The 22,328-nt window shown below is 40.9% G+C and overlaps 1 protein-coding gene across 1 annotated transcript in view; it reads right to left on the minus strand.

The window, feature by feature from the left end:
- Positions 1 to 240: 240 nt before the first annotated feature.
- Positions 241 to 22,328, minus strand: part of LOC118421179 (baculoviral IAP repeat-containing protein 6-like) — a 118,213-nt gene continuing 96,125 nt past the window's right edge. The window contains exons 64-72 of the mRNA XM_035828344.1: positions 8,976 to 9,189; positions 8,232 to 8,374; positions 7,661 to 7,762; positions 6,355 to 6,572; positions 4,979 to 5,140; positions 4,462 to 4,539; positions 3,584 to 3,772; positions 2,915 to 3,049; positions 241 to 2,507 (exon numbers count right to left, since the gene is read on the minus strand). Coding sequence (XP_035684237.1) covers positions 2,082 to 2,507; positions 2,915 to 3,049; positions 3,584 to 3,772; positions 4,462 to 4,539; positions 4,979 to 5,140; positions 6,355 to 6,572; positions 7,661 to 7,762; positions 8,232 to 8,374; positions 8,976 to 9,189 — 1,667 coding nt within the window. The 3' untranslated portion in view covers positions 241 to 2,081. The remainder of the gene's footprint in view (positions 2,508 to 2,914; positions 3,050 to 3,583; positions 3,773 to 4,461; positions 4,540 to 4,978; positions 5,141 to 6,354; positions 6,573 to 7,660; positions 7,763 to 8,231; positions 8,375 to 8,975; positions 9,190 to 22,328) is intronic.

Here is a 22,328-nt window from a genome sequence, read left to right on the forward strand (position 1 = left end):
TCTACGGCTGGAGAAGCAAACTGCCCCAATAGGTACCATGCTGTAGACCGCTCGACAACGCTGGCTCGATTATGCAATAGGGCGTATAAAAGGGCTATTAGAAGGGTTTGTTTAAATTGATCGATCCATGCATCCATGCATGCATCCATGCAAACCAAACGAAGGGTTGAAAGAACCGCTTCTCCCGTCTCATAACAATCTTTGCTGAGCCAGGATCAGAAAGAAGGAGAGCAATCCCACTCTTGTCAAGTTGTTTTATTTTGTAATTACATCCCAATCCATCTAAAAAGCAACAGAAAGTCAACAGAAAAGAACCAACTGGTCTAAAGGAGTCCCTGGTACAACCCACCAGGTCTGCATACAATGTACATGGAATGCAGACATTGCTATATCATATAGAGCCAATGTACATGTCCTGTATGTATATCAGTATCAAGAAAGCAAATTCTCTGGCACCGTTTTGTCATATTCTTACAAGTCAGTTATGCCAGAGTTACATCCGAGAGAAGCCATGTTGAACATAATACAGATGCCTGATGAACTAGTAATCATACTGTTTGGATGGACTACGACTAGTTCTGAAACACCATTGTTACGCTTGTACAACACCACAAAGTGACACAAACTCACACACAATGTCGTCTAGCACCAATCCCCTGCCCTTTGGTGCCGTCAACGTTCCACCCTTCCTTTAGTTCTCCCCATACACAGTCAAACCTTTACATCTTCCCATATGGAAGAATGCACGAGTTAGTACTAATAGCATCCTAGTCATCGTGCAGCAGTTGGTTCATGTATATATAAGTGTTCCAAGTTACAATTCTATAATTTGCTTTGCAACAATGGCATTCATAAAATAGGCAGAATTCTGTCAGATAATGTCATATCCCTGATCGTTTGGTATGATACAGTACATTATTCTTGCTTAACACATAATCTTTATATAATAAGAATGCTTTCTTCCTTCCTTGCTTCACATTCCACACTTACTCGAACAACTAATGAACAACAAACTAAATCAAACAACTTCATATATTTACATGTGATTATCCCTTCCTTATAGAAGGATAGAAATGCCTTGCATTGCTCCAACAGGATGAGCCTTAGCTCTGCACCAAGTACAGACAACATTCTTTACACATGGTACAATATTATGTAATGGATTTTACAAGAACAATATCGTGCAACGAGCATACATGTACGCCATGTCGTACGAAAAGTATCACAAGAGTTCTTTTTCACAAATTGAAGATCTATGCACTTTGCAGACACATATTACAAAGAAGGTTCATAGGATAGTGTGCAACACATTTTGTACACCATCAGAGTGCCTTTTAATGTTATAATGCAATATGGCCAAACAATAGTTTCTCTCATATCAGTCCTGATCATTGTACATGTTGATCTGGACAGGATATGTAACATGCTTTGTTATGTATATGATGCAATTATACATATTGAATGTTACTGATCATATATGGACAAACAAAACATTACTCATATCATTGTAATATACGGCTACAGTGTCGGCATTACCAAAGTGCTTGCCAACCTTTATACTTTCAATGAAAAGCAATGTCCAAAAGCACCCCAGTGTAATCAAACCATTCACTGGGAGGCTTAAGTAATTACATAGTTACTTCCCTTTCTGAGTTCTGTGAATTACAAGAACTTAAAAACAAGTTTTTCCACCAGTAGCTTGTAAGAGTGGACTTAGGAAAACTTGACAACCACCGAGTTACAAGATGATCCATACCAAATACAGGAGGTCTGAGTTCTTGAAAGAGTCAGGATTTAATCATGTATATAATGTATCCATTGTACTTCATTGTCTCTTATTTTTTTTGTTCCTACATTGCTCTACCATGCTTATTACCAGTACAAGAAGTTCCTTTATCCCCCACTTCCAGCCATCATTTTCTGCATAAACAATTACCAGCAGCATTTCAAGTTGCAACATCTCGTTTCCGTCCATTTCTTTCCTGCAGCATTGTTGTTAAACATATGTCTCATTACCAACAACCTAGGATGGTTATTACAATACTAGTAGAGCAGTCCAAGCCTCTGTACAGGGGTGGCCATCAGTGCTGGTCCTTCAGGCTGGCACCTGCTGTTGGTGCTTCTGTGACTACACCTGTCTGGCTGTCTGTGCTGCTGTTGGTTTGTTCCTCTGTGCTGGTGCTGGTCTGTTCGTCCGTAATGCTGCTTGTCTGTCCCTCTGTACTGGTGCTACTCTGTCCATCTGTGCTATTGCCACTCTGCCCTTCCCCGTCCAGACTTATCTTCCTTCCCATGCTTACAGTAGCCTGTCCTCCATCTGTTACATCTTTGCTCTGTTCATCTGAGTTGGTGGTGGAGGAATCCACTCCCTCTGCTGTGTCATCGTTGTTGGTCTTCTCTGTGTTTTCTTCATCGTTCGGCTCAGTGTCCTTGGAGGCTGCGCCATCCTCCAGATCTGTTGGTGGCTTCATCTTCATCAGTTCTTCCCTCAGCTGCGCCGTGTGTCTCTGTACAGGAAAAACGAACGGAAGCATTACATTTAACAGGTCTGTAATTGTTTCAACAGTACTGATGACAAAACCTAAGATATCTTAACTACAGATGTATGCACTATGATCAAACATCAGACTAGTCCAGTGTTCATAATATCTTTAATTTTTCTTCATCTTTTGAGTGCACACAAATACATTGCCACATTGTCTGTAATTGTTTCAACAGCCCTGATGACAAAACCTAAAATATATAAACTAAAGATGTATGCACTAAGATCAAACAACTGGCAAGTCCATGCTGGAAAATCCTGTTTTACATCTTTCTCTTTTTTTTGTCCTTTGAGTGCACACAAATACATTGGCACACACACACACACACACACACACACAGATGAACACACAGCATATACACCCTGACTAACCCTGAGAGCTGCTGCATGATGTGCCATGGTTCGTCCCACCCTCTTGTCGCTGGTGTACGTCTCGATGTCAGAGATCCACTCCTCACACTGGCCCAGCACCTCCACACGCTTCAGCCAGAAGTGCTTTTGGATCACCTGGAGGAGAGTGGAAGAGAAGCAACGTGGTTTATCACAGTTCAGGTCATCAACACAATCTTTACAGATCTTTACAAATCTTTGCAAGGATATTGACCACTTCTAGGCACTGAACTATGCTCACTGCGACAGCATCTCTTCTCCCTAAGTCAGAAACATCGAGCTTCGGCAAGTTTGACTAACTGACCCAATAGGGGAAGCAGGGGTTACGAGGCTGCTTGGGAAATTCCCTACCCCATTAAGCCAGAATGGTTTGATCCACGCACACCGGGAAGGTCCCTACTCTTTTCAACAAGTGTGGTGGGTTCTTTTAAGTGCCAGGGTATGGCTCTCCTCAAACATGAGACCTCCATTTGACGTCCTATCCGAGGGATATGATGCTAGTTGTGATAAAATCACATCCACGAGAAATGTTGGAAATCTCTTGCAGACTAATGACAATAGTTACTGTTTAATGATGTAAGCACAAGATGAGGCTTAACATTTTCATCGACCCTTAAGTTATCAGTTTTCCTGAGGAAGATGCTGACTCACATCCTTGAAGCATGGTGAAGGGTTGCGGAGCTGCTCTAACATCGCCCACTTGACGGTTGCCTGGCGGATGTTGGCGTCGTACTCGCGGGAACTCTGCATCCCAGACGGGGTCCCTCTGGACCTCTCATAGCCAGGCTCGTTGAAGTACGGCTCAGAGACCAGGATCAGGGACTGGATGGACACCAGGACCTGTGGAGGGGGGAGGAAGTGCTGACAGTTAGCAACTTTGCATTGTACTGCACTTCTTTGATTACCCATACAACTCAAGCTAACCAACTGGTGACTGTGCAACATTCACTACGAAAAGGGGATTTTGTAAATATTTGAAGGCAAGAAATACTGCCATTTTAATGAAACCTTGAACAATATAATAGCCTATGAAATACATATATGACAGGGAGGAGGGGGTGTGGCATTTTCTGCGTGCAAAAGAGTTTCAGTTTTGCGATTTTTCATTGTTGGCAATTTAAGGGCATTACTTGTCTTGTGCAATATAATTGGGACTATTTTCAACACTTCCACATTTCCATTTACTGATTCCCACTATTGGTACAGTGGATTCAAATTATTCGTATTACACCTTTTTGGATAATTCGGGTAATTGTATAGAATTACGAAATCCCAAATCATTTGCCAATGATTCATTCTATTGTTTAAGACATCGCAGAATTGGATAACCCACCGTCACAAACTTCGGGTTTTGGGATAGGATTACGTCAACTTATATCAAATAAAAATAGGAAAACATACCATAAACTTACAAAACGAGGCCAAAATTAACCAACAACTGTATGTATTTAGTAAAAAAATCATGAAAAGTACCTGTACAGTACTGTACACATTACAAAGATTATACAACATGTACAAGAATGGTTCACCTGTAGGAAGCTGGATGTCTGTGAGTTCCACTTCTCCTCAGGCCGGCCATGCCAGGTGTTCAGTACAGACAGGCAAACCTGTAACATCAACAGTACTTAAGTACTTAAGCTGAGACTCATACAAGGTGATGTTTACCAAGTTCCTTACTTTGTATATGACACAACAGACTACATGTAATTGTAGTGATTCAATCAAAACACTGCCATGGAGGAGAAAATTGGGGGATACATAATAATATTCTAACACAGAGAACACACTAACAAGAGAATTTTTGAAAAGCTTGACTCGTCTTTCATAACAGGCATGTAACACCTAGAAATAAATACCGCTCTTTGCTCCTTTTGTTCCCTCCTTTGCTGCACAAAGTTCAACTATCTTTTAATGGAAAAGGCTGTCTTACATGTACAATGTAGATCCTTGTTGGCAGAAGGTTTTTGTAAAATTCTACATAAAAATTGTACATTATTGTATGACTGCACTATAACACAGCACTGCGTCCCATCCCCTCCCACTTACCTTGCCATCGTTGTACAGGTTAGGGTTGAACCTGACGGAGTGGTGTCCCGTGGTCTCCAGGTTGACCAACATGGGGGAGTTGGGGTAGTCCTGTGGGAAGTACACGTCAAACTCGAAGCAGCCGTTGGCGTAGGGCGTGTCTGAGGGGCCTGTTATCAACACCTGGAGCAAACAAAAAAATGAATCAAAGAATCTGATGTAAAACAGCATCTTTTATACCTAATGATGACCTTGTGTAAATAGTTTTAAAAGTTTTTCATCCCGCAATTGTAAACTAGCCCGCCAATTCAGCCTTAGGGCTGCCTACAGGGGATTGTACATTTGAATTGTTTGATTAAATAAACCAGTCATCATCATCATCAACATCTGAACCTTGAACGTGACTATATTTTCACAGGAAAATGTTTATGCAGATGCAGGCAAGTGTCAACCTCCTGCACTACATGTACTTCATCACAAATGACATGAAAGAAGAAATTAGAAGGACACTACTAACCATAACCATCTCACACTACCAAAATGTAGAAGAGATTCTTAATAAACAATCATTCCACAACCAAGCAACACTGCTTCACATCAAAGCATCAGACTGTACGCATCACACTGTACAATGTTGTACCTCTGTAATGGTTTTTCTGTGATTTTAAATCATCTGTCTATTGTTAGTTGTACAATGCCAAATACGTATAATTAGTATTTTCAAAGTCATCTTAACTTGTTCACACTTTCAGAAAGTTTTCAAGGATTGTAAATTAGCGATATCTCAGATCAATCTTTGTGTGCGAATCGCCTGACAGAAAACTACTTAGAAAACATTTTCCATTTTTGAGAAAATGATTGATTTGATTTGATTTGACAGCTCAAGGCCAGCAGTGAAATGTTCCTTGCACACACAGAAAAAAGTATTTCGAGCCCTGAGTCACCTTCATGGTACAAAAAAGGTAGGTGCATGCCAAAAGTGAAATAAAACAATGTGAAGTGTCAGTCACACTATATACACACTACAACATCAGTGGGTTGGGAAAGTCCACTTGAAGGTTGGTGAGGTAACTATTTGTGTTGTATCAAGAATACGAGCGATCACTGTTGTTGTTTATATCCGGGTATTCGGTGGTTGGTGCCTACCAGGACGTCAGTAGATTGGATTGAAAATTGATATCTAAATCAGCAGATCAAATTACCGGTTGATATGTAAATCAATCGCTTGCCAAACACCTGCTTTTTGCCTACCACTGCGTCACCGTGACATCATCGCGATCGCTCGTATGCCTACAGTATAAAACCAAGTGACAGTGCTAGTTAGGTCCAACAGTCACCTTCATGAAATGCCTACAGTATAAGACCAAGTGACAGTGCTAGATAGGTCCAACAGTCACCTTCATGATGTCCAGCCTGTCCTCGTCACACCTCACGAACACGCTGGAGCTGGCGGACAGCGGGAGGGAGGTGGACAGAGTCACGGCCTCCTGAGCCAGCCGACGGGCGCGCCGCGGGTTACTCACATCTCCCGCCGCCTTCACGTTGGAGGCAAAGTGGAAACCCATGTTGAACTGGATCTTGCCATCATCGTCTTCTGATGTGATCAGGTAGGTGTCTGCATGGTGGGAGGACACAAGAATTACTTAGAATTCCCCAAATTCAACAATTTTAAGTAACGTATCAGTACGTACCAGGAGTGAAAATTAGGTACTGTGGGCATATGCTCTGCACACCTTTACATGATGGTATTTCAAATTTCAGGCCATCTGGTTTCAATACAATAGGAGCCAAAAATATAGTATTACATTTTTTGCAGGAAGTTAATCCATCACATATTCTAAAAAGTGTGATCCTTCAATGGTGTTGAATGGCAACATTATGAGATTGAGTCAATCGGAAGTTTCATGAAAAAAATGTTAGGTTGCGTTTACATATTACATGTATTTTCAGCAAGACTAACTGAAATAATTGGTTGCCACTGTTAGCTGCCAGAATTCCATTCCTGTTCATCGCCTTCTTTTAAGCTTTTTTCCTGAGTGATTTCATGTACTGATGGTGTGAAGATTCAATAAAATTTCAATGAATTTCCTGCATTTTGGGGACAATCAGATAGGTGGAGCTTTTGAGCCATGTCTACACACTCCCTTCTGCCCACCTGATGAGCTGTCAACTTTATCTACAACACAAACCACTACTGACTAACACTGTTCATATAGACAGTGACATTCTCTATACCCATAGTGTTTCAAGCTTAACTATTCAAATATTCACGTAGCTAGTTATTCACATTTCTCAAATCAAGTACAACAGATTTCAAGCGACTCAATGCTACAGACAGATTTGTATATACATGTTGTATCTTTAGATGTCACAACTGCTATAATGCAAAAATAGGTAAATATATAAAGGACTGCTTTGTTATTAGAAAGAGTACCGAAAATAATGATTAGCCGACTCCATTGTAATACTATATCAAAGAATTATTTGCTATAGGAATTGATAATAATTATTTTGTACATTGTGTAAGAGTTGTTAGTGCGGTGTGAAGATGATCCGACTGCTGCCTACCCAGCAGGGAACCCAGCAAAAGTATAATCAAATACTGGATACTACTACTATACTACTACGATAAATTGTACCATGTACAACATTGTTGTGCAACAAAGTTCTCCTATTGCAGTATAGCTAGCACGCTATACTCACCAAACTGCAGGTCCTTCATGATGGACATGTACTTGGCATCAGGCGTGGCTGTGGCCATCATGGCTCTCCTCTTCTCCTCCTCACTGGACCCTGCAGCTGAGCCTGGACAGGCAGGCACAGAAACAGACATGACTTACAGACAGGCCAAAAAGTAGTTACTCAAGCAACTAGATATGTTTTTGGAAATGGTCTTTCATCAGTGACACTGAAGAGATCTTGTTGGAGAGAGTTTATTTATCCTAGCTGTGAATTGATATGTAAAAGAGATCTAGTTGAAGAACAGGTTTATCCAACTAGTAACAGGTTCTGGCTCTAGTATCCGTTCCCACAATAGATTTATGACTCGTAAAAACTGCACACAGAACATAGTGTGAAGATATTATGTACCAACAAACAAGAACTTTTTAAAGGCTCACAAATTTGGAAATACACCTAAATGTTTTACATTTTGTATGTCATTTTCTACCAGTCAGTGATGATCCTCCATACCAAATACTAGTATTCTTCCTGGTGGCCTTATCTTGAAATCTGCAGCAAAGTATGGCAACATGATGTTGTCAGCCAGACTTACCTTTGAGCTGTGCCAGGAGCTGGGATGTAGTTTTGTGCACCAGGATGGCTGTATGCTGGATATCAGGGATGAGCAGGGCCAGACCCTCCGACTCACTGTCATCCTCGGGCTTGGTGTTCTTCCCTTTTTTCTCCTTGTTGTTCCTGCATCAGTACACAACATTGTAACGTTCATCATCATTTCTCACGTCTCTACAGTGCTAATATTGCATCTCCAGATGGTGGCTAAACATGTATCATCTTTATTGTATCAATTTTACTGACTATCTGTTTATTCAGCTCTTTTTTAACAGGATTCTACACTGATGGCATGAGTTTAAACCAATGTAAAAACTTGCATGTACATGTAGCTGGGACGTGTGAAACAGTTTCTTTATTGACAATGACACAACTCATTACAGGGGTCAGCTTAGGCAGCTTGCGCTGCCAATGGCTGTCCCACAAACATGCAGATGGACATACGCAGGATTCATTACAATAAGCATTACAATAACATATACAATACAAAATAAAATAATGTTTTTAAAAAATCTCTGGCTGTTTGATGCAGGTTCCTGTTGTTAGATTACTTAGAATAGGTTAGCTCCCCCGCTGATGGAACAATCCACCTAGCTATGCGGACTGGGGTCTTGAAAGTTGAGTCTGGTTTAAGGGACTCATGTAGATATAACACTGTTCTATTACGTCTGTGTGTGTGCTTGATCATTCCCTGGCAGCAGAGGGATAGAAGCCAGTCCAGCCTTACCTGAGAGTCTTGGCGTAGGTGTCCACACACTGCTTCATCTTCTCCAGCAGCCTGCTGACGGAGACGGGAGGCTCCTCGCCGTCTGGCTCACCGCCCAGCTGCTGCGGCTGCGGGAGGGGCAGCAGCAGGTGCACCAGGTGGCGGGAGATGGCCAGCGCCCGCAGCAGCTCCAACACTGCCCGGTACAGCGGCACGTGCCTCGCCATGTCCAGAACTGCGGAGGAAATATCGTCTCGTTTTAGTAAAGAAAAGAAAATCCTTTCTTCACTGATGGTACATGTATGCATGGTAACATAATTGTGTTACACAGAAAGCACTCGCAGCAGCTCCAACACTGCCCGGTACAGCGGCACGTGCCTCGCCATGTCCAGAACTGCGGAGGAAATATCGTCTCGTTTTAGTAAAGAAAAGAAAATCCTTTCTTCACTGATGGTACATGTATGCATGGTAACATAATTGTGTTACACAGAAAGCACTCGCAGCAGCTCCAACACTGCCCGGTACAGCGGCACATGCCTTGCCATGTCCAGAACTGGGAGGAAATATCATCTCGTTTTAGTAAAGGCAATGAAATCACTGGCCAGGCATTTATGATTCGTTACTCGAATCACGTGTCTCTAAGTCACGTGATCAGAGTAACTGAATCGTCACTCCTGAAGAAGGTCGACGGAAGAGCGACTGAAAATTCGAGGTGAGAATAATTTGTGTTGTACTACAGTTGAAAAACTTCAGCAATGAAATCACCATTGTTTCTTCACTGAAGGTATGCATGATAGAATAATTACACAGAAAGCTATCAAAAAATGGGAAATCGTTCCCTGACAAATGTTTCCAAATACAACCCAGAAGCCTCCTGACATGGTCCCCCATATACCTCCCAACTAAGTCTGATTGTCTCCCAACCTTGCACTGATCACGAGTGAAGTGGTTGACAGTCAGACAGTCTGTTCAACTTTCCAAGTATAAAAACAGTGGCATAAAAATTCAGTCTTGAGAAAATGAATTATCTGTATATCAGCCTACAAATGGGACCAGTAATGAAGAAGGCCAGGATATACAGTACATACTGCTGGGTCCTTTGCAGTTGCTCAAACAAAAATACTTCCAGGATTTAACAACAGTTAGACCAGCCACATGTATACATGTGTACTGTAAGGCACCAGTAATAGAGAACCTGTGTATATGTATCATTTACAACATGGAACCCTCCAGGCAGACTAGCATGACTGCAAGAAGTACTGTAAACTGTGACGACAACTAAATCTCCACATGATACCGGAAGCACATCGAGATTGCAATCTGGGCAGGCTGATTTGCTGGTGGAATTTGCATTTAGACAGCATTGGTACACTTTACAATCTACACACAAGGCGGTATCTTCTATGCTATCTTGCTCATTAGACAATCAAGATAAATTTGATTAAGTCTGTTCTTTTCAGCCCTCTGTTCTCTTTATTTAAAAGATATGGTAATTGGTATGTGATATATATATATAAGGAAGAACACCAAGAGTGCTACTAACCAACTGAGGTTCATAAAAGCTTCAGAACGTCAAATCCCTTTATCCAATTAATGGAACAATTCAACCATGGATGGGATTTACGATTCAATTCTGCTCAGAACAAATCGATCTTCAAAGACCTAACCTACTTAGCACATAGAACACAGTTTTCTGTATTCATTGCATCTCAATGTTTATCAGACCTCCACATCCAACAACAATTTAGTATTTACACTGCCAGAAAGGACATAAAGTCGTCTTCCTTTGAATAGGAGGAAAATTCATGACCAAATTTCACCTGATTGCTCTTTTAACATAAAAAAATTATAACCTGTTGAGGCGGTAGATGAAAGGAAGGATGGAAGATTGACATAAGTGACACATTTCCAATTCTTGCTTGTTTTTAGATCATAAAACTAGTTCTGATAATTCAATTTCTTACAGCTGTATGCTTTTTGCTCACTTTTTTTGTTTCCTCCCTAGAATAATCATCTCTCTGATGACCAAACAGTGCCACAAGGCTGTAAGTAATAGGAGGCCTAGGGATAGGTGCCCATAACTCTACTTATACATCAGGCTAGGGGCAGGGTGACCCCACATGTCAGGCTGTGGTCAGCCTCACATTTGTTTTAAGTCTTTAAATGATTAGAAGAAAATGGAATGCTTATCTTAAGGGCAAACGGGGAAGGTAATTACCCTACTTTGTAAGACTTCACCTATTTGTTACCTTTTTTTTCAATTTGAGTAATGGCTGGAGATTTTTCTATTTTGAATGACATCATTATCTTTTATGGTTGATGTTGATGACATTCTGATACTAAAGGTGATCTTATGCAACATTTTGTACAACAAATATTGTAAGTGTTGATGTGTTTATCAGCAATGACAGTTGACAAATATACAAAAATCATGTTCTAATTCTGATTTTCTCATGCCATCCATAACAAGTTTTACTTAAGAAAACTTTAAAGTCCTATAATATCAAATGCACAATTTGTATGAATTAACACAACCAGGTGTGCCTTATTTCACATTCAAATCGTGTATATTCTGACGCAACATGTAATTCTTTTCTACAGGGGATATATTGATCATTCATATTGATTATGCAGTACCTACAAAATAATGTATTCATTCTTAAGAGGGCAAATGCCTTGTCTCCTTACAAAATATGTAATGAGCTGCCATAACTTATTTGTCAAATGTTATCCCTCACTGTTTGAGTTGATAGGATTAAAAGTATTCTTGTCTTTTGTTGTCAGTTATGAAACTTAAAACTATATCCTTGCAACTTGCAAGTGTCAGGGTCATTTTGGACAGGGTCTGATAGATGCCTGAAAATGCTAAGAGGGCCAAGAGGACAAACAAACAATATTTGAAACTACAACGTTATGTTTCCTTAGTGCAAGCATGTAACACAGATGTTGGAAATAAATACACAAGCAGGCCATGCATTGAATTTTTTATCCTACATCATCAGATAGCCAGGTCATGTGACATGCTCCAGAGAGATCAGTTTTTCCAAGCCCTAGTGGAAATCAATGCATGTGAAGTTGTCTACCCAATACATACAAATCACTTTAAAAAGTGTGTGTTGATACAAATTTGAGAAAAATTGATGCACAGAACGCATCAAACCTTAAGTTGGCACCGCAGTTTATTCTCCCTGAGAAAGCACCTATCGTGACAAGCAACACACAGACAATGATAGACCTGGCCACCCCTCACAGCAGGCCTCTTATCAGGTATCTACCTATCGAACCTGCAGCACAATCAGTTGTGTTCTGCAGCAGGATTGATGGCTGTATTGATTTTGTACCTCCCAGTGTGACTCACACACTGTTAGCATGCTGAAGGCCACCCCATGGTTTATATGAAACGCAGGACAAGCCGAATAGTTTGGGACACCTGTAGCCATCTACAGCCCTGTAACACTTGACAGATATTCGGTTATGAGCAATGTGGTGCCCATCCACCTGATGAACTATTCTGTGTCATAATTGGGGAAATGCAGAAGGAATTGGTTATCACAAATCTGTGACTGAAATAAATCTTTTCAGCTAGATTGGTGCAGGCAGTTCCTACATGCATTGACCAGTGGTTAACTCACTTATACATTTTGTATGCACCACTGTTTCACCATCATGGTTAGTGTAAGGCTGGCCTTGGGTACATGTGTGCCTGTGGAAAATACTGGTGACAATACTATTGAAAGAATAAGAATACATAGGTACAGTCAAACCTGTATTAGCGGCCACCTTTGCATAACGGCCACCTGCCCATAGTGGCCACTTTTTGTCGGTCCCTTGGATTCGTAATGATTAAGAAATAGGCTTAGCGGCCACCTGTTCAACGCGGCCACGGCCACACGATTTCCGGTCCCGCAGGTACAAAAACACTGCCGATTACGGCCACGCGGACCGCTGATCTATGTTTCGGCACGCGTTCGGCCATATACAGCTGCCGTATCGTCACCCTACGCCGGATTTAAAACCTCTTTGATTTATTTTCAAAACAAAACTTCGTAAACTGGCGCTACCCATACCCGCCGACAAGCGAGGTCATATAAGGTCAATAGACGACACCAATATTACAGAGGTAAATTGCGTTAAAGTTACGTTCTAATACACTATCGCTTAGGTTAATTTTTATCACAAAAACTTTCTAAATGAATTGTTACAAAGACAAAATGATATGAACTTCAGACTATGGTGGATTTTATTCTTACATTTATTAAGAGATAAGTCTAAAATGACGAGACTTTTCTTGTGAGTACCACATTAGCATAATGGGCGAACCTGACGTGTGAACGCGGGAGGGAACACACGGACGGCGAAGTATCAAAGGATACAAGACGAAAGATCAAAGAAATATGACGATACCGGTCTCTTCAGACAATATCAACTGTAGAACATTTAAAACTTTTTATAGCTTTTGTTTTCTTAATACATATAGTGTAAAATCATTGCAGTACATGTACAATACTGTATTATGTGAATAAAGATCAGTGGGTACTAAAACCATGTGTAACTTATTGCTTGTGGTCAATTAATTAGCATATTCTCTATAGTGGCCACCTCTCTATAGTGGCCAATTTTGACCAGTCCCTTGAGTGGCCGCTATAGACAGGTTTGACTGTATCTCATATATCATACTGTCTGTATCTGATACACACCGCAACTTTATAGGCTAACTCTAGCCTTGATGAAATGGTGCTGGGCATGTGAATGGAGTGGACCTTAGGTGAATATGAAACATGGGGGATTGTTAATGGTTGCTATATAATGTCTTACAGCATTTTTACTTACAGTTTAAGATATTAGCCCATCTGGATATAGGATGGCTGTGATATGGGAGGTCAAACTGGAACTCCAGAATCAAAGTGGTGGGTGTTGTGGGCAGAGATCCAAGTATTGATCCAAATGCATTCGATTAAAAGATGAATGCTAATGATTGGATTATACAGAAACCTATACTACATGTTACAGTCATCAATACAGTTAGCCGGTCTAAATGCTTTGCATGTAAATACAGAAATCTGATGGTGCCAAAGCTATGGCTGATGGCATCCAATTTACACAAGGTACTGTGATTTTTCATACAACCGACTGCACTGTTTACCACCGAAATCTACAACATGTTTGTTGCAGGCACTTTAACAGCTGGTGAGACTCAAACCTATGAATGTGTGATGAGGTACGATAAATGTAATGTGTCACACCACAAGGCACCTCCACTGATGATTTAAACACTTGTTACACACATTATGATCCATGCCTTGGGGTATAGTTTACTCCCACTACCCTGCCCTGTCCCTGGTGCTGAAACTACTGTAGCATGTGTAATCTCTTCAGACATTTCTTCTGTGCTAATTTTCAAAGAAGGCCAGAAAAGTTGTGACAATCACGAACACATGCTTAATACATAAACATTATTGACTATTTAAAAAAACCCTCAAAGAGTCGAGAACCTTAGAAACAAATTGTAAAAGGAAGGTACAGCATATACAAGAAAACTAACCATCAAATAGAAATGCTTTGAAAAATCTCCCCAAGGCTTTCCATTTGCAATCTTCCAGTGTACAGAAGCTGGTGTGAGTTATGGAGTAATGATGTAATTAAGCTGTGTTAACGGTGCAAGGACTTAATGACGTGGGTGGGCCCAGGAGAGGCACTGCGCGTGTCCAGATGCAATGTTTCATTAACTGGTAGGAAACAGCCATAATTATGTGCAGCATTTTGCTCCGGTGGGATTGGTGCAATATAAAAACAATTAGGTTGAAGAACTGAGACATGTCCATTTGCTGATTTTGCAAGAAAATGTAACTGCATTGATTTTAAAAAATTGTACCATAAGCATGGTTATGTAAAAGAATGGTACAGTATTCACATCACTGATTTCATTTCCGCATCAAAGAGACTTTTCCATTAAACTAAAGGGTTTAAATCCTTAAATTATCTATGACCATAGATTTAACTACAATAGGAAAAAAGCATGACCAATTCATAGAGTAAATTCCATGACAAGTGTTACATACTGTGTACGCAATGTCTCGCCAATATGTTTTTTTTTTTTAAATAGATGTTACATACTGTGTACGCAATTTCATGACAACAATTTTTTCTTTAAAATCTGCCAAGCAAGTTTGGAAGCTAATAACCAGTTCATATATGCATGGCAATAACTATGGATCTGTGTATTGAATCAGCACTGGGAGGGCCTTAATATATAAAATCTATATCTTCTGGATAATATCAATTCTTCAGATTTGATTACCACACGATTTCCCAAACTAACTGTCAAAAGGCATCACAATCATGACTGTATGCAATGCTATAATTTCCTAGCAGAGTTCTCCTCTTCAACAGTATCACCTCACCTAAGATGGCATTGACTTTAACCTTTACATTTGTATGTAAAGTCAATTGCCACCTTCTCTGGTCTGTGAATGTTTGCACCTTATCTGCCCATGTATAATGCTCCATCAAGGTCCTTTAACGAAGGCATTTCCTTATATACAGGTAGAATGGGCACAATCCCCTGCATTCTACACCCTATAGGTCAGCTAGAAGTTCACAAGCAGTCCTGCTTTGAATCACTCAACTGGGAAATCAGACCTCACCTTGGCCTGACATGTATGCCTTTAAACACTGTAAGTGCCACACAAGGCCCCATATTGCTTGTTTCTAAGCGCTTGTTTTCTGAGAAACCAATATTGGACAGTCCATATTAGTTTCATTCATACAGTATTCAAGGACTTCATCTCTACAATGTCTTATTACATAATGTCCTTGCTGTGGCAATTATCTTTGAAAAAAATTACAGGGCTCTGAAAAATTACAAGGCTCTGTAGGACAATCACAAGGCCTTAAGATGAGTCTAGAATGTAAAATGACACTATGCCAATGTACATATTTCATTTTTTGACATTTGACATTTGGAGCTGCTGCATGCTGTAGAAATGTCCAAAGGAATGATTGCAACTGGTCTAACTACTGTGACATTGAAGATAAAGAGTTTTACCAGGTCTTAGTGTTCCATTGACCAGACAACAACACTGTCTCTGGTAATGTATGTACCAAACAGCCAATGTCCCTTGAGAAACAGTTAACTGGCTTACAGCCACCGCTTTATGACCTATACAGTTGGCATCAGCTGCAGCAATTGATAGAGTCATTGATTTGACCATAAATTGCACCAAGGGGTCAATAGTATAGTCAGTCCAAGTGTTAGGAGGGGGGTGCTGTGACAAGACACATGGGGAAGGGGTGGACTAGAATATCTGATAGAATCTATAATCCTGGCACATCACTGCCTTAACACTTTCAGATTTTCCAGCTGCTATTTACCTTAGAACTAAGAATACGGGGCCCGGGGATACATATCATAGATACATATCATACAGTCTCTTTTTTCCAGAGGTACTTTTTTCCATTTGTGACAAATATCAAAGTCATAACAGATATAAGAAGTCCACCTATACTTTTCTCCCATCCCTCGCTCACAGCAAGTTTGGCTGGGAGCTATGGATGTCTTCTGGCTCCCTCTGATTCGCTGTCTGATTTATGTAATTGTGCCTCGGGGGACGCACGAGGACAGCTGGAAAGTGTACGGTGATATACAACCAATATAGAAATCCTTGTCAGCAAACGCACCATATGGCAGGGATGCTGTGTTAGAGGGCTTCTTGTTAGGAACAGGGCTTTGCACTAATATGATGAATATAGATGAGAAGGTAGTGGTTCGTAGATTGAAGCAATGGGAAATAGCTACCAGTTGGTGCGGTGCCAGGAGGGAGCCGCTTTTATAACCCCCAGCAAATCAATACACGAGAAGGATGGCAACTACTATGTTTATTCTCATCAATAACTCAATGTCACAGCTGGATTCAGCGAGGATTTCAACTCTTTGTTCTCCCTGATCAAGTCTGATAAAATAGATGGACATTGTTGCTGTACAGAGACCTGTTTGAGTTGGGGTTTTACCCTAAATGACTACCTGAGTAAAGACCATCCACAGTGGATAAAGAAATGGATGGGTAATACCATCTAGTGGAGAGGTAGGGCACGCTTGTAGTGATAAATGTACCGAGGAGACACCTAGTTTAGGGGGTGAGTGAGATAAATGGCCACTGTTCACTATCTGGTCATCTGTGAACAAAAATCAGAATCCGTCAGATGAGCTCTCCCCCAGCCCAGTGGGGCCATCCTGAGGTGACGAGCTGGGCAATCGGCTGGCCAACTCACCCCTGCTCTCGGCACATCCATATTCCTGCCTCGCATGCTGCATGCACAGAAGGTGTCAGCTCTTAAGGAGGCATGGCAGGAAAACCCCGGGAATCCTCACGCTATCGCCACCGCATCATCATGGATGACTGGGACTTACCCGATTGGTACTACTACTACGAGGATCGCCATGGGCGCCCTCGGCCACGCAGGTGAGTGTCGTGTAACCGCCGCCTCCTCCTTCAGGGAGGTCAGACACTTCCGCTTCCCACTCCTGATTGTATCAAGGTGTGAAATGCATCCAACCACATCCATTACATATTGATTATTGCCGGTCAGGGAATTAACCATAAAGGCCACTAAAGGATATCTGCTGTGAAGACATTTGCTTGTGACATCTGTAAAGTAGCCTATTATCCTTGGTGCTTCAACATTTCGTTATCCTTCAAATATTTCCCTGGTACACTTTACAATAATACTTGAGATGACAACACCATGTGTGTGTCCCAGTACTAACATCAGCTTTACAAAACTTGCTGTAATTATTGACACCTCCGTCCAGACGATGCACCAACCATTTACAGGCCCTTGGGACATACCCATTACTGTGGAACATCATAATCCTGACGCTTCCCTGCCATTTAGTGAGCAAGCTCACCAAGACAGGTCACAGCCATGCCTGAATGTCATTACCTTCATGTAAATTCTCTGGATATCACTAAAATCTACTTCCAATCTCCTTTAACGTCTTTACATCTCACTTCAATCTGTGGATGGGCAATCCTCAGGGCAAGTTCAGATTCCACTCTAAACATTATGGGCTCTTGGTACATGTACTTGTGTTGCCTGTGTCATAGATATACCGATGGCCATGCATGTACAGATGATACATTTTAGCACTGCTCTAATGGTATGATGGATGCAGCTCACAAAGAGTGGGCTGTCCGTCATGTCTGCTATTTCCTGCACTGACATTTACTGTTTTAGAAGGGCAGTCTTTATCTAGCAAAGATGTCAGCGGCACTGTTAAGGGGACCCCACAAACGCATTCCAAGGATTACTCTCTGGTGACATGATTTTTACATATTGGCCCATCCGTTACGCAGAACCTCGTAAAATATCTGGCATGTGGAAGCCCGCGGCACAATCTAACCAAACTACCAACATCTATATGAAGCATTCAATCTTTGCAACATCTATGTATTTCATCATATAGTTAGTTTGTATACAATACAGATGTGATCTGAAAGCAGAAAACACAAACAGAAAACCATAGCCTTGAGAACAGCTGTAAAACCATTTCTTTGATATACCATCTAGTAAACAGCACTGCTGCCAACAAGGCTGAATATCTATAGCTATTTTAAGGAACATAGATGAAGACAAGTTCTACCACTTTGCAAAGCCAGCGCCAGATTGCCTGATACTATTGTATCTCAAGCTACAACTTTCCAAATCCTTAAAGTCTCTGACAATGAATAAAATGATGATGATAATGATAGTTTGAAAAACATTCCATCCTATTGAATTGAAATAAATGTACATGTAGCCTGCTTCAAGATCATAAACCATACAAAATGTACCCCAGGGGTCTGTCGAGAGAAATAATTAAGACTTTCAATCAATGTTGTCCTTGAATTAAACCTTACATTATGTATAGAAGATTACACATTTATTGCATCTACTTGATGATTTGTCTTGTACTGAACAATACTGCATCCAATCTTCCTGTCCACTGGGTGCTGTCCTTGGTGCTGCTGCATGTTTTATATTCCTGCAGATTAAGATCTGAGTGTAAGCCAGGTCCCTCAGAGCCTGTAGTGACCTTCTCACAAAGTAAGAGGAACCTCAATAAGGGGACAGAAAATTCCCTTGAATCTATTAAGTGACCTACATGTAGCTACATGTATAGATGAATGCCTGAGGAAATCATGCAGGAGAAATGAATAAATATCATGGATCAGCTAGTAAGGGGGAGGGGCAGAGTGTGCAAAAACATTGCTGTAATTTTTCAGATTTATTCTACAGTACAATTTTCTTTTCTTTCTGCTCTGCTTTTTTGCGACAGCTGCCAACAATTACTCATTGTTATCACATTTAAAAGGTACATTAGTCAGCATATAATGAAACCACAAGAAAAACTTTATTGAACAGTACCTCATTCAAAGATACAGTGACAATGGTATAACATACAAAGGCGAAAATTTGGAAGTTATTGACAGAGGTCCCTACCAAGCAGATAATGGCACTGCCTACCAAGACCCAGGTGGCATTCTCACACCACTTGACCACTACTAATTTCATTGCTTGTGCAGAACCATCTGTCCAGGTTAGTCCTGATCTCTGGATGTGTGTAAAGCTACCACCAAGGACAAGCTTGTTTTCACGTCAAAAACTTCCCTGAACATTCTTATCATTCAGTAGACTATTTTAAAACAGATTGGCACCTCAGAAATTTCTAAATACAGTAGTATAGCCCCAAAGGTCAACCATTGTTTTTGTCAACATTTTTTTTCTCAGTTTCACTCTAACACAGCACAGCATTTAGTAAGAAGAGTCCCAAGAACACGGGCACGTACACATCCCAGTAGTGATACCTATTTTATCCAGAGCTGAAATCTCCCAATAGCTATAATATATATCCTTGCACGTTGCTGCAGACTTGTAGTTAGCATGCATCTGGTGAATGGTACTCCAACATATCATACATGGTGCAGTAAGTGCTCAGCAAGCATTATAACTGCACGTCAAGATTACCAGCCATTATTGTACACATTATGATAAACTTCATGGTAATGGCTTGATGGATTGCACTTTGTGTCATCCCCATTCACCTGAGGCATAATTTTACTGTTAGCTGTACAATTACCATGGTGGAGGAATCTGTCAAACAGTTGCTGAAAAAAATCAGACCAGAGACAAATTTTAAATCTTCTACATACATTACACATACGTTAGGTGGGAAAATGTAGTTGTTTAGATATAAGGGCTGCAGAACTAAGCTTTGTGCTCTTGTATCAGCCCATATACCTTCAACATGGTCTTTTCTGTTTCTCATTCTTGTTGTTTTCTGAGAAAATATTTTTTTTCTACTTTGATCTTATATTTTGCATTTCAACACTGGTCTGGTATATCCAAGTTAAAGAAACAGATTCTTTGAGAAAACTGGGTACTGTGGAAAGCCAAGGTCAGCAAACAAGTCCTTGACATTCTAGATTGTGTATGTTGCAGATCAATATTGCCTAACCGTAGCCTGAAATCTAACAATCAAGTATTCTTAGATATTGTCAGGGTCACCCACCTGGCAATCCAACATTTCCATGGTCCTATTGATTCTCCGAAGCAGGGTTAAAATTGAAGAAGAATGAAGCCATACTTGTGACAGAAATAGGTGTGGATGGAACCGCTTCTTTCCTTTCCAAAAACTTTTTTCATAAGACTGCATGAAAAATATGAGAGGACCAAGCCACCAGGACATCAGCTGATTAATATGAAGTGACTTAAATTTGTGGAATGTGCAGGCAACGTCAGGATTGATTACACCCCCGCCCCCCGTGCACGGAGTAGCAGGGGTGATACAGGCATGTCCATATATTACAGGCTCGGGCATGCTGCCATGACAGACCACGCATGTCTTGGGAACCGCCGGGCAATTGATCCGTGCCGAGGAAACTTGGTTCCAATTTACGCAATTCAAGTGTTCAGAGCAATTTTCGAGCGGATGGTGAGGTGGGCTAATACGTGAACCCTGCTGTCTCCCTCATGGGGCCTCAAAACCACTGTGGGCCTTTCTTCTCATACTAAAGGGGAGGTGTTTATAGATCCGGAAGGTTAAAGGGAATCAGTGTGGATGTGATTATTACTGAAATGAAACGCCATTTTTACAATGGTTAACACTTTGAATTTGTATGCCATAAAATTTCATTTCAAGTCCTCAGTTATTCTCAACTATTCAATTTACAAAATTAGCAAACTGAATTATCATGATACAAAGAGACAATTTCACAAGGAGTCTGATGCATCTTCTCAATGATAAGTTACATGTTTTTCTTCCGAACCTGAGAGAGTAGGTTGAATCAGATCACCAGAAAAACAAATGAAACTTGTCTCAATGTCACATGAAAAAATGTACTTTCCTTGCCTTTATTATATCTACTTTAGCTCACACACCTCATGTTGCCTACTTGAAGGCAGACACAAAGGGTGGGGTAAGGTCACTTGCAATATTTTTCTCGTTATCTCTTTATTTCCTGAGTTAGCAAACAAAAAAGACATCCACTTGAATCCATCAACTTCCTTGGTAATATCATTTTGGTACTGGTGATAATAGAATGCATATGGCCTATTTTACCTTACTCAAGGATTTTTCAATTCACTTTAATCTACAAAATGTCACAGTTTTTTCCTCATACAAACTTTATGATAGACTTTCCCCTCCTCCTACAGGCATATTTCCAAGGAGGCTTACATTGATACCACAATCTTCTCCCACCACACTTGAAATTTGGTGTGAAAAGTATGACAGTCCTGGTGTGACGCTCCCAGGACACTCTCCTCAGCCAACATTACCTCCCAAGACAAACGATCCTCTCATCGCTTCTGACACCTAATATTGGGGTAGTGGCGAGGAGGCTGGTGATCCCCCTATATTACTTCCTGCAGGTTATGAAACTCCGGGACTGTCATCCATCATTCATAATATGGCAGGTGGTTTTGCAATGGCACTGCTGCAGGGGATTTCTAAATGACAGCACTTGCTGTCGGCAAAGGGTCTTGATGGGGAAAAAGAGCTTGATCTTAATTGATACAGGAGTGAAGAAAGTAAAGTTGACTGGTCAGACTGTGCATATTCATTGTATGGACCAACAGAACGCAGCACAGCAGGAGGACATGCTAGACATTATTTATTTATTTTATTTTATTTATTTGCCAATGATACAACTCATTACACGGATCTGCCTAGGCAGCTTTGGGCTGGTAGCGGCAGATCCACAGAGGTTTGTTATTTGGAGTTTCAGTCTCCTAGGAGGACTTCCGACCAAGGATGCAAGGGGTTCCTCCTACCCCTGACTCATGTGTCATGGCGGGTGCGTCATGCCCGAACATGCCCCTATGGCCTTTCACCAC

Source organism: Branchiostoma floridae, chromosome 1 (genome assembly GCF_000003815.2).
Source record: "Branchiostoma floridae strain S238N-H82 chromosome 1, Bfl_VNyyK, whole genome shotgun sequence".
In the NCBI taxonomy this organism is placed as follows: Eukaryota; Metazoa; Chordata; class Leptocardii; order Amphioxiformes; family Branchiostomatidae; genus Branchiostoma; species Branchiostoma floridae.